The sequence below is a fragment of the Podarcis liolepis genome (assembly GCF_965112155.1).
Source record: "Podarcis liolepis genome assembly, chromosome: 4".
Taxonomy (NCBI): domain Eukaryota; kingdom Metazoa; phylum Chordata; class Lepidosauria; order Squamata; family Lacertidae; genus Podarcis; species Podarcis liolepis.
Genome location: NC_139558.1, coordinates 29,154,566 through 29,172,173, shown reverse-complemented (window position 1 = coordinate 29,172,173; position 17,608 = coordinate 29,154,566). Strand labels below are relative to the sequence as shown.

The 17,608-nt window shown below is 43.8% G+C and overlaps 1 protein-coding gene across 12 annotated transcripts in view; it reads right to left on the bottom strand.

Annotated features, from left to right (window-relative positions):
• SEPTIN10 (septin 10) overlaps positions 1 to 17,608 on the bottom strand; it is a 56,180-nt gene that overhangs the window by 2,440 nt on the left and 36,132 nt on the right. For 3 of the 12 annotated variants that reach the window (XM_083501523.1, XM_083501533.1, XM_083501536.1), the window contains exons 2-11: positions 17,335 to 17,429; positions 13,295 to 13,406; positions 12,670 to 12,865; positions 10,875 to 11,061; positions 8,531 to 8,692; positions 8,257 to 8,353; positions 6,421 to 6,577; positions 5,651 to 5,686; positions 3,066 to 3,198; positions 118 to 308 (exon numbers count right to left, since the gene is read on the bottom strand). The exons of 1 other annotated variant lie outside the window; for it this stretch is intronic. In XM_083501523.1, the coding sequence (XP_083357649.1) occupies positions 118 to 308; positions 3,066 to 3,198; positions 5,651 to 5,686; positions 6,421 to 6,577; positions 8,257 to 8,353; positions 8,531 to 8,692; positions 10,875 to 11,061; positions 12,670 to 12,865; positions 13,295 to 13,406; positions 17,335 to 17,379 (1,316 nt within the window). In that variant the 5' untranslated portion in view covers positions 17,380 to 17,429. Of the gene's footprint in view, positions 1 to 117; positions 309 to 3,065; positions 3,199 to 5,650; positions 5,687 to 6,420; positions 6,578 to 8,256; positions 8,354 to 8,530; positions 8,693 to 10,874; positions 11,062 to 12,669; positions 12,866 to 13,294; positions 13,407 to 17,334; positions 17,430 to 17,608 lie in introns of those variants that run through there. 8 more of the 12 variants (XM_083501538.1, XM_083501539.1, XM_083501540.1 and 5 more) reach the window with 7 other exon arrangements.

Below are 17,608 nucleotides of genomic sequence, written 5' to 3'. Positions count from 1 at the left end.
TCCCCCCCCATATTTGGTACCTGATTAATTTATATTGCTTAAAATATTTATCTGAACCGGACAGTGTACCCTGTCCTAAAATCCAAATCCTAAGATTTTATGGAATTGATTACTTACTTTTTCCGATCCTTATCTTTTTTATAACCAACAGTGGGCGTAGGGGGCAGTGGCCTCCCTGGGATTATTTCTGCGGCAGCTTTTCTGTCATTGAATGCAATAATTTCTTCTTCCAGGAGTCTTCTTTTCTCCTCCAATTTCATTCTCTCTTCTTGATCAAGCCGTTTTAAATGTTCGAACTCCAGCTGTAGCTAAAGTCAAGCACAAAAATATCACTTCTGCCACTAGGTGGTAGCCTAGCACTTAACATACCATCTTCATTAATCACAAGGTCAAATACAGAGACTGATTTCCTTAACAAGTGTCAGAGTTTTCACTTAACTATTTTTGTAGTTCACTTATTGACACAAGTGCGCTAAAACCTTTTCTTAGAGTAACTTGGAACTGATTTCTTTTTAATGACAAATGTGGACATCAGTTTTATTCATAAAAGTTTTTCAAGGGGGGGTATCATTCTTTCAGAGCATCGCATAGTTAACTTCCCAATTCTTGCTAAATGAAGAACAGATCAAACATTTCCCAATTGAACAACATGGCCTACTGCCTTGATCAGCCCATCTTTCAATATGCATATGATACTATGAGTTATACTGTAAGCTTCTGGTCAACAATTTACTTTTAAACCAAAGGAGACTGATTTCAGTAAATTATGCTAGATCAACTTCTGATGTCATTAAGCATAGGAGCCAACTCCTAGGGACCTAAGTCCCTTCGACCCCCTCTCCACCCTAAAATATTTGAGAGAGCTGCCACACACCCACACCCACACCCCAGTTGATTGGCACTGCCATTCAAATAGTGTGTGTGTCCTAGGATCTATTATGCAGGGCAGCGTTTACCTGGGATACTTGGATATTTTATCACCCCTATCATTATGCAATTATGAAAGGCTGTTTCTATTGTTTCCTGGAACTCTGATCTAAATCAACAGCAAGCTGCCACATGAACTTGATGATCCCTGTGTGCTGAACAGCTGAACAGGAAAATGGAGTCCCCCACAGATAAAATGCCTATTTCACCATCTAACATTGCTGCACACCACCCCAATGTCTGAGCAGTGCGCAGGGGCGCCAACGATAGGGGTGGACGGAGATTCAGCTCCCTCAGTATTTCTGGGCAGGGGACTGAGTCCCCTCCCCAATATTCCTCCCCCACCATCCCCTCCACCGCCCCCCTCTCCTGTACAGGGATGTACAGCTCCAAGCTGCAGCTCTGCTTCTGGGTCCACTGGCAGAGGAAGGGGGTGCAGTGGGTGTCATCCCTGAGGGGCCACTCGCGATGCCCCCCAGGACGCTCGCCCCGCCCTTGCGGGTGGCTAGCCATGCCCCTGGGTGCACAGCCTGTGCGCCACTAACTCCGCCTCTGCCTGGGTCAGGTCTGACCTGGGAGGCGGAGAGAAGCAGAAGGGTTGTGGCAGCATTGCTGCTTCTCTCCTCAGCACTGCACAATGATTCTTGTACCCAGCTAGGCCAGCGTAGAGAATGATTTTCACCCTTAGCATTCTCCATGCAGACGGGAGAGCACTGGCCTACTGGGTGGGGGTAGAAGGCACGGAAGGTGATTTTCGCTCTCTGCATTCCCTGCTGCCATTGGGCAAGCGCTGGCCCACCAGGGTGGAGAGAGAGGCGGAGGGTGATTTTCACCCTCCTCACTGGCCACCGCCAAGAGGCGAGCACTGGCATGCCAGGTAGAGGCAGGACGGGTCACGTGACACCGAGCCCCCTCAATGTGGGGTTAAGTCACCACCCCTGTCAGTGTGATATTCTAGGCAAGGAGTCAGCAAAATTTTTCAGCAGGGGGCCAGCCCACTGTCCCTCAGACCTTGTGGGGGGCCTGAGCATTTTTTTGGGGGGGGGGGGGGAATGAACGAATTCCTATGCTCCAAAAATAACCCAGAAATGCATTTTAAATAAAAGCACACATTCCACTCATGTAAAAACACGCTGATTCCTGGACCGTCCATGGGCCGGATTTAGAAGGTGATTGGGCCGGATCCAGCCCCTGGGCCTTAGTTTGCCTACCCATGTTCTAGGCCAGCGGCTCTCAACCTGTGGGTCCCCAGATGTTGTTGGACTACAACTCCCATCATCCCTGAGCTCTGGCCTTGCTAGCTAGGGGTTATGGGAGTTGTAGTTCAACAACATCTGGGGGCCCACAGGTTGAGAAAGGCTGTTCTAGGCGTTCCAAGGCTCTGTTTCCTCAGAATGAGGGACAGCCAAGACTGTGATGTATTTATGATACATGGTTTATTTACACATAAATATAACCTGGGGAGCTCAGAGCATTAGTACCCCAAAAGGGTTTTGCTCCTTCCATAGCCACAGCCTTGGATTCCAGCAGAAAGCAGACATAGCTCTATCTCTCTGGCTTCCATCTGCCTCTGGCTTGCACTTCACACACATCTCTCGTCTTTCTAAGTATGGCAGTTATCTCATTTGTATTATGCAACGTGGGGCATTCCCATTTTCAACCGTAGCAAATGGGAGCAGAAAAAGAAATGGCTTGACCCAGCACAGCAACCCTGCTGTAGAGACCATCCTAACCACAATAAATCACATCAACTACCAAATCAGAATCTGATAACCTTCTCCTTAATACTGAACGTGCCTAGCCAATCAGCTCCAGCTGTGTGAACAAGGAAGAGGAGGAAGGGCTCTGCCACTCATTGTGAGACACTGGGAAGGGATGAAGGGGGGAGGTACCATGCGCATGTGGACACTCACAAACAAACCAGGGGAGGAGACATATTTGGGACACAGCTGAATATTTAGTTGCAAGTCTCCCTGGTCCTGACTCATGATGGAATTCCAGCCATGATCAGGATCTAAAGAATCATTCTCTCCAGTACATTCTTTGCTAGACTCTAGCCATCTTATTCTGCTGCTCCACGTAATGTCTTCAAGCTACCACTACAACCAGATCAAGAACTATAAGAGAGATGGGCTTACTTCTCGCTCAGCTTCTTTCAACTGTACTTCTTTCTCTCTGACCCTCCGAACAAACCTTTGCCTCATCTCTTCTTCTTTTTGCCGTATTCCGTTAAGGAATTCAATCCGCTTAGCTTCATAAGTCTCCTGCAGACTGAGGACCATAAAATGTAAAACAGCCTTCATTCAGAGCTGGCCGCATTCACCCATTTTATTTACAAAACCCAACCACATTTGATCAGCTTTCCCGTGCACGAGAGACTGTGAAAGTTCACAGGGAGATTAAAAGTACAAGGAGATGTTTTGCTCAAGAAGGTGTGCACTGGAGTTACATCTGGATTATCTTACAAACCTCGCAATTAAGGGGCTGGGTGAGAACAGTTGCAGTCTGCTGTCTCACCATACTCACAGTGTTTCCTTTTGTTAAATTTATAAACTGGTTCTAAAAGCTGTTAGGACAGGACAAGCAGTGATGCTGTGAATAGAATGCAGGGCAACAAATTAATCATGGTGAAGCGGACAAAGCATAGGTGGGCTTTTATTTTTTATCCTAAATGCATCTAACTTGGGAGTATACCTGATCAACTGAAATAGAACTTAATTTGAGAAAAATTTGGTCACTTCCAGATGACTTGTTTAATGAACATTCAGCCTGATTTGCTTATGAAGCTATTAGGCAACATAGTCATAGGGTATTTAACGTGCATTTATTCTGATTTGTGAGATTAGACAACATTAATTCAAGAAAGTGTTATTCCACACTTTCCTGTTCAGCAGAAAAAAATCAGTTCTTTTATCACTGTGCATTTGCAGACCACCAAACAGATCTATCTACATCAACTAATGTACCCACTGGAATTATTGCCACATTTCAAAATCTGTAGTGATTATGTTTGACGGCAAAAGGTGTCATTTTCTCATTGTTTGCCTGGCTTTCCCCTTCTTCTCCTCTTTACATGTCAGTCTAGAATCTCTTCTATCAGTTTTTTAAGCTTCCTCTCAGAATGCTGGATGTGTCCTTCCTTTTTGGCACACTGACAACTGGATATTCTCTCTACAAAGTCACTTTCCAGTAAAGAGACTACTCTGAACCAGACAAAGAGTAAAACTTGCTGATCTTACAGTTGAAAGCTGATTCCAATCTCACTGTAATACATACAATGTCAACAGCCAGAGGTCTTCCAACTATCTCACTCTTGGCATCTGTTAAGGAGTAAAGGTGCCTTTCGCTTAGAAAGCATTCTAATTCTTTTTAAAGGAACCCAGGTGTTAAGATGTCATTGTTGTAACTTTTTACACCAAGGGCAGGAGACCTGCCACCCTCCAGATGTTGTTGGGTATCCAGCTCCCATCAACCCCAGGCAACATCTGGAGGACCAGATTTTCCACCCCGTTTTAAACTAGGTTCAGCGTTAGGTGGTATCATCTTATTGCACCAAGTCTAACTGCTACATGTGCTTCTTCCCTGCTTTTAAACTGGGATAACAAAACCAGTTACAGCTTCTTCAAGTTCAGTATCTACTTGGATGTAAGCAGATAAAGCTAGCCCTTTGCAAATCTGTACCCATTCCTTTTTAGCCAGGCATTTAACTTTTCCTAGAGAAGCAAGTTTGGGAGGAACAGCTGGCTCATCCCATTTCTAGCAACAACTTGTGATGCAAGATGTTTATTGGTTGGCTGCTATGGCAATTATGAGTCTACACCCCTAACCACCAATGAATCCATCCAAGTTAATGTCATGCTTCTGCCATGTGTAAATGTAGGCTGCAAGAAGTATTGGACAAATGGGGGGGGGGGGGAGAGACCAAAGGCCAGTGCTGGATTCAGAGTGGCGTAGATGTGCATTAGATGAGTGGAGGTAGAGTCAAATGTGAGTTCATCTCACAGCGGGGGAAGAAAACAATTTACCAGCTCACATTGGAAGGTAAGTCTTCAACTCCTTACTGTTCAACAGGGAGAAGAACAGCAGCATCTTTTCAGAAAGGTTATGTCCAAGGTGAGATTGTGTCCCCTTTTTTATTCTGATCTTACCAACGCTGTTAAGGCAAGTTAACTGTCAAGTTCCCTGTTTTTACACTATTATTTATTCTAGTCACAGATCATGTTCTATTGCAGAGGTTAAATGTTAGTACTGCAGCGACTACTGTAAATAAAGTCTGTTTTGAGGCCAGCACGCATCTTGCATATCTGTTTAGAACATCAATGAGAAAGAAAGAAAGAAAGAAAGAAAGAAAGAAAGAAAGAAAGAAAGAAAGAAAGAAAGAAAGAAAGAAAGAAATTTAATTGGTATTTAAGAACATAGGAAACCCCTTTTACCAAGTTAGGCTATTTGTCCACCTGATCTAGATATTGTCTAATCTGACAGGAAGTGCCTCTCTCCGGGGTCTATGGTCCCCTACCCATATTTGTAAGATGAAGAATTAGTACACAGCTGGAGACATTCTGAGTTGCACTTGAGGGAATTTAATAATAGTTCCAAATCAGTACCGGGATCATGTCACATTTGGTTCCTGTAAGACCAAGCTGTATCTTTCTAAAACACACACACACAGAGACAGGATTTAAAAAACTTTAATTCCATCATTCTACACTATAAGGCAACATACCTTTCTCTATGAGTTGTCTTTTTGGAATCTGGAATCCTAAAAACAAAACAAAGATACAGATTTATCAAGTTGTAGTGTGCTTCCACAGTTCTGTCTAAGGAACCCAATTTTATGTTATCCTGGCTCACAGAAAGAAACTGATACCATTCCAAGTTTCTAAAAGTTAAAGGAATTTGCTTTTTTTCTTACGGAAATATAACACTGAAATAATTATGTACTTAATTTTAAAAACGATGGGTGGTATTTAACTAAGACTTACTCAGGGTACATTTCAATCGTTAGTCCTGTTCATTAATTTTAATGGGTCTTATTCTGAGTAAGTCTTAATTGAATACCACCTAAGATTTGTATTTAGCACTTACAAACAACTATGTATGTGGAGTACACTTATAAAGCTTTCAGAAGCCTTGTACTCATATAACACAAAGCCAAAACATGGCTTAGACTTAAGACAGAAAGAATAAGCATGTGGGGACCCAAAAGGAAAATTGCAGCCACTTCGCTCCTCCCCCGATTGTGCTGTTGCCATGCTACTTGGAGCTAAGCTATGGGGTCATATTCAACAAAGGGGCCCCACTAGCAGAAGTCTGTGCAATAGCACATTTTCCTCCCCCTCCTCCCCCCTTGCACCCCCATAAATTGGCTAGGGGGTGTGCAAACAGTTTTAATTACACACTTAAGATTCAAGATACCTTCAGAGAAGTAATTACAAAAGCCATGTTGGGAATTGGTTTAACTATTAAAAACATAGGAAAGGCTCGCTCTCTTACCTGATTTGATCAGTGTCTCGGAAGCCCATCTCTTCCAGTTTATACTGCCGGTACAGTTCATAATGAACAGAACAGGTTTGTTCTATCAAGTCTTCCATATTTGTACAAATCATCATTTCCCGGAGCTTCACGAAATCGCAGTGGTTCTCATTCTCCACTAATGAAATAAAATAAGATATCACCTCTATCCTATTGGAATTTACCATGGGATGCAGGAAACACCCCCCAAAAGCCCTTTCACACTGGGATTGCAGGACAAGAGGTTGCAGGGGAGGTATTGAGCAGAGGCAGTCTCCTGAACCACAAGGAGAGGCTTGGGTAGCAGTTGCAAAGATGGGATCAGGAAATTCCCCTTCCAAATGCACCTGCCAGCTCAGACACACATGGGAGGTACTGGAAGGCAGAAGAGGTACCACCTTCTCCCCAATTCCTCACCATCCAGGCAGTGGCGTAGCGTGGGGGGTGCAGGGGGGGCGGCCGCACCGGCACAACATCTGGGGGTTAGGGTTAGGGGGCGCAAATCCACGGGTTGGGGGCGCAAATCCATGGGTTAGGGGGCGCACATTACTTGCCTTGCCCCGGGTGCTGACAACCCACGCTACGCCACTGCATCCAGGCCAGATTATATGCCCTCACTGAACTTCTCCAGCTCAGACAACACCCCTCCAATTCATCCCTCACCACTTCCACACCATAAACGCCATTATTTGCAGAATGGTCCTTTAAAAGAAGGATCAGTTGCTCAGAGTGGGTAGGGCTAATAAGAGGGTTCAGGCCAGCTTTTATAACATCTCAGAAGGCTTCGGCATAATTCTGAGGCAGCAGCTCTCCTTAAACTAATCCTAGCAAGGTCTGGCTGCTGTGGGCAATCCAGACTGCTGACAAGCTGACTTTTTGCTTTGTGGCTGGTAAGCGTGCGTCCCATAATTTCCTGCTGAAATCTTGTGCCTTTTTAGATCACGAATGTTCTGTGTGCTGGTTACAGATAGGTAGCCGTGTTGGTCTGCCATAGTCAAAATAAAAAAATCCCTTCCAGTAGCACCTTAAAGACCAACTAAGTTAGTTCTTGGTATGAGCTTTCGTGTGCATGCACACTTCTTCAGATACACTGAAACAGTGGAGGGGATGGTGGGGGAGGAATATTGGGGAGGGGACTCAGTCCCCTGCCCAGAAATACTGAGGGAGCTGAATCTCCGTCCACCCCTATCGTTGACGCCCCTGCGCACTGCTCAGACATTGGGGTGATGTGCATCAATGTTAGATGGTGAAATAGGCATTTTATCTGTGGGGGACTCCATTTTCCTGTTCAGCTGTTCAGCACACAGGGATCATCAACTTAGTTGGTCTTTAAGGTGCTACTGGAAGGGATTTTTTTATTTTGTTCTGTGTGCTGTTTCACTTTTGTTGCTGTACAGTGCAAGAGTGCCCCTCCAGATGGCAACAATACAATAATATTGGGGAAGTATCACTGTGCAACTAATAAAGCAGACTGGTTGATACATGTACTGTCTAAATCCATCACTAATGCAATATTATTGTGTTGATAACGTGTTGCAGAATGTGCCTGTGAGAAAGGAACAGTAGACTCATGGTACTGCTACAGATCACTAGTTTAAATCACGAAGCCTAGAATATTGCCTGGTTCAGAAATATGACAAAAAGATGTTGTGCTCATTCAGGTGGCTTGAAAAAGAAGAAAGCAGTTCTATAAAGATGCTGCAAAATGTGAACTTTATCAGTTGAGAAGCAGACAATTAACCAGGCAAAGTTACTATCACTGCTGACTATCTTAGGAAACTAATTCTGGAAAAAGTGAGAGTTCAAACTCTTCTTTACCTTCCACTACGCCCCAAGGATACTGGCGAGCTTTTACTGTTTTGTCTCCAACTTTTACCTCTTCCAAACTCCCCACTACTGCAAATGGCAAGTGTGCCTGCAAAACAGAGAGTAAATAAATTTGTACTGCTGTCAACACTAAGAATAAATAAATGAAAAGTGCAATATATACAACATGTAGCCTAATTACATGAAAGACCATCACACCTGTCAAAAATAAGGTGAAATCCCATTAAAATACTTACATTCTAATACTTGTAGTTGAAGTACTTACATTCATGTTAGCATTAATGTTAGCAATGCTCTCATCATCTGTTGGGAACTGATATATCTGGAGTCTACTACTGACCAGTTCACTCATGATGTTGACCTTAAACTGCTGTAGTTCAGTTTTAGAAATTGTATCAGCTTTGGCTATAAGGGGAATAATGTTCACCTATTAAAGAAATAAGAAGTATTGTATTCATAAAAGCCAAATCTGCAAGTAATCTGAACTTTTTAAACACAAATTACCATGTTACTGAAAAAGCAAGGTGCTTTTTAAACAGAGTAGCAAAACAGCTCTTCAGTACCATGAGCTTGCTAAAATAATAATAATAATAAACAACTTGCAGTTTCTACTTATCCATATAGCTCAGTTTTCCATTTTATCAGAAATACTGCGAAAACTTTACCAGAATAAAACATCATCATCAAAAACAGTCATCATCACAAAGTTTTTTTGCTTTACTAGGGCATCGATGTATTTCTTTTTGTATAATGTTTTATGTATAATGAATTACCTAACAAAAAGGCAACGATTTCCACAATGATTCCCTTGCAAGCAATTGTAGGCTTTTTGTACTTCAACAAAACGTACTGCTAGCTACTGTGAAATACGTTTCTTGTTTCTGGATGTGCCTTTTCTTTTGCCTTCCTCATTTACAAACCAAACATATCCCTTGTGAGCTGACAGCATTTTAGAGCTTCTGAAGAACTATTGGCAAATGTAAGCAAGTGAAAACCCTTGATATGGTATGAATCATGCAGAGAACTAGCTTTCCTGTCTGCCTGCCATTTGGCTAAAGGTATAGGAGAGAATGTTTATATCGCTGCTTGGAGTGTAAGGTTTTTGTACTTTATACACATTTCTATACATCTTTCCTTGACTCAGCTACAAGCTAAAAAAAAAAAGGTCAGATTTAAGTCCTCCACACATTAAAAATACCTGATTAGGATTTTTAAGGCAACCAATCTTCTGCCCTTAAAGTAAGGTTGGGGAATCTCTTTCAATAATGCTTCTTTATTATCTGGATGGAGGACAGAGGGGTGTGCAAGTGTGTGCAGAAACTAACCTACTTTACAAAGATAAAATCTGTTGCTCCTCTATCCCCTTTTGCCTCTGGCCCCATCCATCATTGATAAGTGGCCCTCAGAAAGCTGCCTAGAAGGGAAAACGGCCCTCAGCTGAAAAATGACCTGCACCTGTGCATTCAAGTTTATCCACCTATAGTCAAATGGAAATGCAAGTGGAAGAGTTGGGTGGAATTATGAGGTAGAGGTGATTGTGTGGTGGAGGGGAAAGCGTAAGACTGAAGGCAACCTAGTTCGGGGCCAACATTGTCAAATCTCATGTTTATAAAATGAACTACTGCTTTAAACTCCATTTAAACCCAGGTTAGGGATGCGGGTGGTGCTTTGGGTTAAACCACAGAGCCTAGGGCTTGCCGATCAGAAGGTCGGCGGTGCAAATCCCCGCAACAGGGTGAGCTCCCATTGCTTGGTCCCTGCTCCTGCCAACCTAGCAGTTCGAAAGCACAAAGTGCAAGTAGATAAATAGGTACCGCTCTGGCAGGAAGGTAAACGGCGTTTCCGTGCGCTGCTCTGGTTCACCAGAAGCAGCTTTGTCATGCTGGAAACATGACCCGGAAGCTGTACGCCGGCTCCCTCGGCCAATAAAGCGAGATGAGCGCCACAACCCCAGGGTCGGCCACGACTGGACCTAATGGTCAGGGGTCCCTTTACCTTTACCTAAACCCAGGTTGCCTTAAAATCCTGAAAATAATTTGAGGTACACCTCAAAGAAAGGTACAGCTTAGGCATAGGTTCATAGCCTCAGCCCCTTCCGGCATCATACCCTTTACGGAAGTTGTATCTGGAGACTGGTTATGCCTCTTGCTTGCCTTGATAGAGAGATATGTAGAGACCTTTAAATTTATGTGGTTGGAAAACAGCCTTCTAAAAGTCACATCCTTTACTCTTGCCATGTGGCTCCTGGAAAACTATTGACAAGGGAATGTGGTCCTCTGGCTGGAATAAGAAGGTAATTCTGCCCATATAACTGTACTAGAGTTTTAACTTACTTACTGACGTTGCTGCTTTATAAAAGTAAAAAATTTAAATAGTCGGCTGAACCACTGTGATTTAGTATTTAAATATCTGCAAAAGACTCTGTACTTAAATTTAAAATGATTTTTCTCACCTTCTGAGTAGCGCTTGTTTTACTCAACGTTGTAAGATCTTAAAAGCATGGCGAGCATTTATTTTTATTAGCAGGGGATATTTTGCACAAGTTAGAACCTTATCAAACCACGACATAAAATACTGAAGTTGAATGAATTCTGGTTTTAATATCTTACCTTCCTAGAAAGATTTTTCATGGTTACTAAATCAAGAGTTTTCAGGGAATGCCCTGTGGGTGAAATAAAGTAGAGGCACACATGGATACGAGTATCACGGTAATTATACAAGGAACGATTAATCTTCAGCTCTTCCTGGAGGTAGGCTTCAAACTGTGCATCTACATAATCCACTATTGGCTGATAGCTGCAGAGAAGGGGGAAAATATTTGATGTAAGAGGACAAAGGTTGAGTTTAACTCTAATACACTGACAAACACAAATTGCCAAGGGACAGTAAAACAGCAGTGACATTAGTATAAACTCAGCGAAATTCTTAGGAAATCTTAGGAAATTATCCTCTAAAGTATATGCTCATAAAAAGACAAAGCCTCTTGACCTGAATATTATCATCCTAAACCAAAACAAGGGCACGTCCACAGAAGTCCATACATTTTGGCTGGCCTTGGTAACCAAATCGGGAGTTGCCTCAACCCTGCCGAAAAATAACTGGGTGTTTTACTGACCTCACAGAAAACTTTGGAGGCAATCACCTAGCTGCACAAGGCTACTTGGGAGGAGTGGAAAGAACACAGAAACAACTGCTTGGATCATGGTCTGAGAGTCAGAAACGGCTTGAGCCTTCAGCGTCAGATTAAGTTGCTTGTCTGAGCTTCTTCACTGCTGAAGCCCCAGAACTCAGCCTAGCTCCAAGTTCCAGCTTTCCTGACCTGTGGAAATGGACACTCAGCACTAGACAACGATGGGTAGGGAAGCTGCCATTGTTGCCCAATATGCAGCACCACACAACCCCATTATATTCAGCTCAGGGTGGAAGAGAAGAGGTTGCACTGGAATAACGTAGTTAGTTCACACACAACCAGTTCTTAGCACAAAGAAGTGCTGGGAAGGGGGAAAAGATGGTGCTGGGAACAGGTTAAATGAGAGTGAGCACACAGCTTGAGTTGGTGGGGACGGCTTGTCACGCTCGCCAGAGGGAAAAGGGCATCACCAGACGGGAAATGGTGAGCAGATTTGTGAATGACTGACAATCCAGCACAAACCAATTGCTTTCAGATGCCCTTGGCCATAACTGTTTCAATGGCGCTTCAGTTCCACACATGACAGGACCTTCATTCCATTAACTTTATTTATTTAAGGTATTTCTTCACGACCCTTCCTCAAAAGATTCCAGGGCAACGCACAAAAGTGTGAATAAAATTCACAAGACATAAAAATACAATTTACAGCAAATAAAAGTAACAAAACACAACCGACAAAATTAAAATAAAATACACAGAATCACTGGACCATGCAGATTCATCCTAAGAAAATGGCCCCAATCCAAATAACTGTTCATCTAGCCTAAAGGCACTTTGTTTTTCTTCAAACAGCTGTTCCTATGTGACAGGCAGCAGACTTCTTCCAGCTGCTCAGTCGGGGAGAAAGTCAAAGTCGCAGTGGGCACACATAAGCCTTTGGGTAAGAATGAAGTAGGTATTTGGGTCCTAGACAATGTCATCAGAATTGGAGTGCTTTTCTAAAATATTCTGTCAATTTAGTGATAACTGAAATTGTTTTCCAGATCAGCATACATAAAGTGAAAGTCTTGCTGATAAGTCATAAATTTGGAAATGTTTACCTCATTTCTCTAAATAACTCTGGTTATGCGCGGGTGTGTTAACTATGTCAATAAATTTTAATAAAATGAAATCAATACGCCTATCAATACCACTACATGACGCAAATGTCAGATCCTAGATGGCATGTCACTTGGCAAATTAATATGACATTATTCAAGTGAGGAGATACTAACCTATCTTCTTTGTTTATCTGATCACCAAATCCAACTGTCTCTATTATGGTCAATTTCAATCGAACATTGCTTTCCCGGAGCTCATACGTCTCAGCTTTAAGTCGTACATTTGGCTGAAAGTGTGTTGACACGCGGTAATCAAAACTGTTATTAAACAAACTATGAATCAAAGTTGATTTCCCAATTCCAGTCTCCCCTACAATTAAAGACAGATAAAAAATGTACATACACGCCACACAAATTTCACCATAACACAATGAGGGTAATTGATTTTTTTCACATTCCCCAGGGGGTGCGGGGTGGAATGCAAAATGGCATTTACTGTAACTAAGGAATTAGTTCAGAGAGGCCATTGTCTCTTTTTTATTCCTTGATAGCAGTATCTGATCATTATGCCATGGGATTTCCTCAAAGGATGCATATAATATTTATTCTAATGCTATTTTTGCTGCAAACTTTTTGGGGCTTGGGAAAACTTAACCCCACTTAAGTAATTCTGTTTAACTGAAGTATACAATACCAATGGAAAAGGGCAACACCTTTGTCACTTTCCTCTCCTTCAGATTTTTCAACAGTAATGAGTTTTAAAATAAAACAACTCACTGCTAGCAGCTATTTTACTTACCAATGCAGAGAATGTTGAAGCAGAACCCCTGTTGGATATATTTATTAACCAACTGATCTGGTAAACTATCAAAGCCAACATGACCAGACAAGGATAAGGGTCGGGAACTCTGCTGTGGAAATAATAATATAAATTGGAATACAAGGCTGCAACACTATTACTACTATGTTGGCAGCAAGTTGCTGCAAAGTCTAAATAAGTTAACACCCATCATCCTTGACCACTGGTCCTGCTAGCTAAGGATGATGGGAGTTGTGGTCCAAAAACAGCTGGAGACTCAAGTTTGCGATCTAGAACCCTGATCTAGAAGAAGGGTACAGTAATCAATGGCAATTTTGTAACTTTGTTCTGCTCAACAAATTGTACAACTGCTAAAAAGCACTGCAAGAAAAAAGCCTTTGATAGATTTTATTTTTTGTTACACAGTATAGTTAGAATTCTACAAACAAAACCAAATTGCAATTTTATTTTGGGTGAATTCACATTTTATTTGAATTTCTACTTTGCTGACCATAATTGTAATTCAAACATGTTGAGGTTGGAACTTAACAGGTTAAGTTCTTCCCATGATGCCACACCATTCTGACGTCAATTTTGGAAGCTTGGGAGGAGCTTGGGAAGAGTATGCCAGTCCCACTCTGTGCTTTGAGGGGAAAGGATGCAGTTTTGTCATGGCTGCAAATAGTCCTGGAAATTCCTGAGAAATGTCGGAATAAACGGCTGTAAATAGACAAACCTGGACTCTCTGTGTGTTTGTCTGGAAGCCAAGCTACGTGACAGTTTTACACCGCTGTGCGAAACTCTGCTGAGACGTGACTGAGAGCTGCGCAAGAGGAAGTGTGCCGGGCGGCCATAAATCGCTAATTGGAGTCGCAAATCAATTAGCGGGGACCGCGGCAGATCAATCAAATTGCACAGGTTATGGGTAACCTAAATCATCGATCGTAAAACCGTCACGGGAGGAGGCTGCCGGAGCTTTGAAGTCTGCGGTTTCGAGCAGGAGGCACGGTAGGAGGCGGAAGCAAGCAAGCAAGCAAGCTGAAAAACGCAGAGATTTGCCTGTGTTGCTGAGAGCTGAGAGCAGCAAGGTATCGTTTCTCCAGGGAGAGAAGCCAGAGGAGCTGGTGTTTTTGTAAGTACAGCTTGGGGCCCCCTTGGGAGAACGGAAGGAGATGGCGGACGGCCATGATTCATTCTCCGTGCCTTTCGAAAAGTTAAACGGCCAGAATTGGGCGGAATGGAGCAGAAAGCTGAAGGCCTGGCTGGTAGCTAAGGGTCTGTGGGACGCGGTCTTAAGGCCTCCACTGCCTCAACCAGCCGCCGGAGCTGCAGCTGCAGCAATTGCAGATGCGCATGCTTCGCAGAGGAGAAACCAGAAAGCCCTGGGAGCTATAGTGCTCAGTTTGGAGGGTTCAGAGTTGCCCCATGTGGAGGGTTTGGACACTGCGCACGACGCTTATGCTGCTCTTGAAAGAGTGCACCACAGGACCACGGCTGGTGCTAAAATCCACACCACCAGGCGTTTGTTTGAGATGAAGCTGCGTCCAGGTGGGGACATAAGACAGCATGTTACAGAGATGCTCTCTGTGTTTAATGAACTGCGGCTGTTGCAGGTGAACTTTACAGATGAGTTGAAGGTTTATATTTTGCTAAGCTCTCTGGACAAAAGTTATGACAATTTATGTCTAACTTTGGAGTCTATGAATCCGCAGGATCTGACTCTGGCGTACGTCACAGGACGCTTGGCTGACGAACAGGAGAGGCGCCTCAGGGAGAGCAAGTCTGGCGCAGGGAGCTCCACCGGGAAAAAGGGGGGGGCCAGGCCAGATGAGAGCTTTGTTCAGGCTTTTTCCACTCGTCGGTGCTACGTGTGTGGATCCCACAGTCATTTCAAAAGAGACTGCCCACAGAAAGCGAGGGCAGCTGGACAGGAAGGCTTCAAGGACACCTATCATGGAAATCAGTCGGGTTTCCATGGGAACCAGTCTGGGAGAGGAGGCCAGCGTGGGAACGCAAGAGAAGGACGTGGAAAACAACGTGAGGAGACGTATCAGATAACAGCTAGTCTGGCTTTGTCTGAAGACAGCTGTGACACAAGCTCAGAGCTGAGTTTTGTTATTGACTCTGCAGCTAATTGCAATTTGATTCCAGAGACACCTGCTGTTGAGAGGTGGAATTGCAAGGCAATTCCGGTTGGGAAAACTGTACTGTTTGCAAATGGACAGAAAAAATATGTGACTAACGTTACAAATCTCTTATGTCTATTTTACAGGAAACGTTGGAGTGTTGTACTGTTCCTGGGATGCACCACTGTCTTTTATCTGTGCCTTATTTACTGAAAATGGGATTTACGGTTTGTTTTCAGGATGATGTGTGCACAATCTCCAAAGGAGGGAGGATGCTTGCCAAGGTTAAAAAGGGGCAGAATGATCTCTTCATTCTTAAAACGTCTCTGGAGGGTTGTGGGAATGCTGGAAAAGCACAGGTGCAGTGTGCTAAGGTTCCCAGTCATGTGCAGAAGTTGCCCAGGTGCACAAAAGGGTGCAAACTCCGGGAATGTGGGAGGTCCCAAGGGTGCAGGGCATGCAAGGGTGCACAGGTACTTGGTTTCCCCGGGTTTGGGAGGGTAGCCAAAGAGCCCTTTGAGCTTGTTCACACAGATCTGTCAGGACCCATGAGGTGTGAGAGTCTGGGTGGGGCCAGGTATGTGCTATCGCTGACAGATCACCACAGCCAGGTTGGCTGGTGTTTCTCTCTCGAATCACAGGGGGAGGTGGCGCAACTGATCCAGGATTGGGTTGCGGAGGTGGAACGAAGGTTCTCCACCAGGGTGCAAGGGTTCAAGAGCGACCGAGGGTCACAGTTTACTGGGTCTGCTCTGGAGGAGTTTTTCAAGGAAAAGGGAATACGTCACCAGGTGACGGGTGCAAAGTCTCCTCAAGGGGAGGAGAGGGAGGCAGAGGCTGATCCCGGTGATGGGGACCAGGTCCAGGATCAGGGTTCAGAACCCGGTGATGGGGACCAGGTCCAGGGTCAGGGGTCAGGGCAGGTTTGGGCATCTCCAAGGGTTGTGAAAGGAATGTCCAGGTGTGAGGCTTCATCTCCGGTAAGCGTAATGGAGAAAGCTCACGGACGGGTTGTCAAGTCAGAAGGGGAAAAGTCTGACGGAGAAGACACAACTGCTGGCCCAAGTGGGTCAGAGGGGTTTCAGGTCACGGGTGCGTGGGAAAGTGTCGCACAGTGTGATTCTGGGAGTGTTGAAGGGGTTCAACAGGTGCCTGGGAAAGATGCCGGGAAGGAGCACAAGGCAAAGGGAAAGGTGTTGAACTCAAAAGGGTCTTGTCAGAAGGTGCAGCAAGGGGGGGTGTTGAGGTTGGAACTTAACAGGTTAAGTTCTTCCCATGATGCCACACCATTCTGATGTCAATTTTGGAAGCTTGGGAGGAGCTTGGGAAGAGTATGCCAGTCCCACTCTGTGCTTTGAGGGGAAAGGATGCAGTTTTGTCATGGCTGCAAATAGTCCTGGAAATTCCTGAGAAATGTCGGAATAAACGGCTGTAAATAGACAAACCTGGACTCTCTGTGTGTTTGTCTGGAAGCCAAGCTACGTGACAGTTTTACACCGCTGTGCGAAACTCTGCTGAGACGTGACTGAGAGCTGCGCAAGAGGAAGTGTGCCGGGCGGCCATAAATCGCTAAATGGAGTCGCAAATCAATTAGCGGGGACCGCGGCAGATCAATCAAATTGCACAAAACAGTGCATGCCAAATTATGTTCTATCATTCTTTTTTATATTGAGAAGGTTTAAAAACATTTATTATACATTATCTAAAAAGGTAACAACATTTAACCATGTTGGACAGTTGCAGCAGGGAAGCATCTTGTGGCTCCTTACAAATTTACTATGGCATAAGCCATTGTGGACTGTAGTCTCTGAAAGCGCATGAATTTATAAGTCTTCAGAATTCCCGCAAGACTCTTTGTTATTTCTGTAGTACCACAGCAATACAAAGAGAATACTCATCGATTACTTTACTCACACTCCTTGTTTCTTCTTTATTGACTGGTGAATAGGATGCTCTCATTCTCGTCTCAGACTTATACTTCTGGGGGGGAAAGTAGACCAAATGATTTTCTAAAATAAAGAACAAATGGGGTGAGGGGGGAAAGGTAGGACTAAAGTTTGAATAAATATTTTTTAAAAAAAATAATTTAAAAAACTGGGTAAGGAAAATGTGGTAGGACTAGATTAAATAAAATCATAATTGAATAATCATATGAAATTTATTTATTTGATTAATCAGACCTATTTTG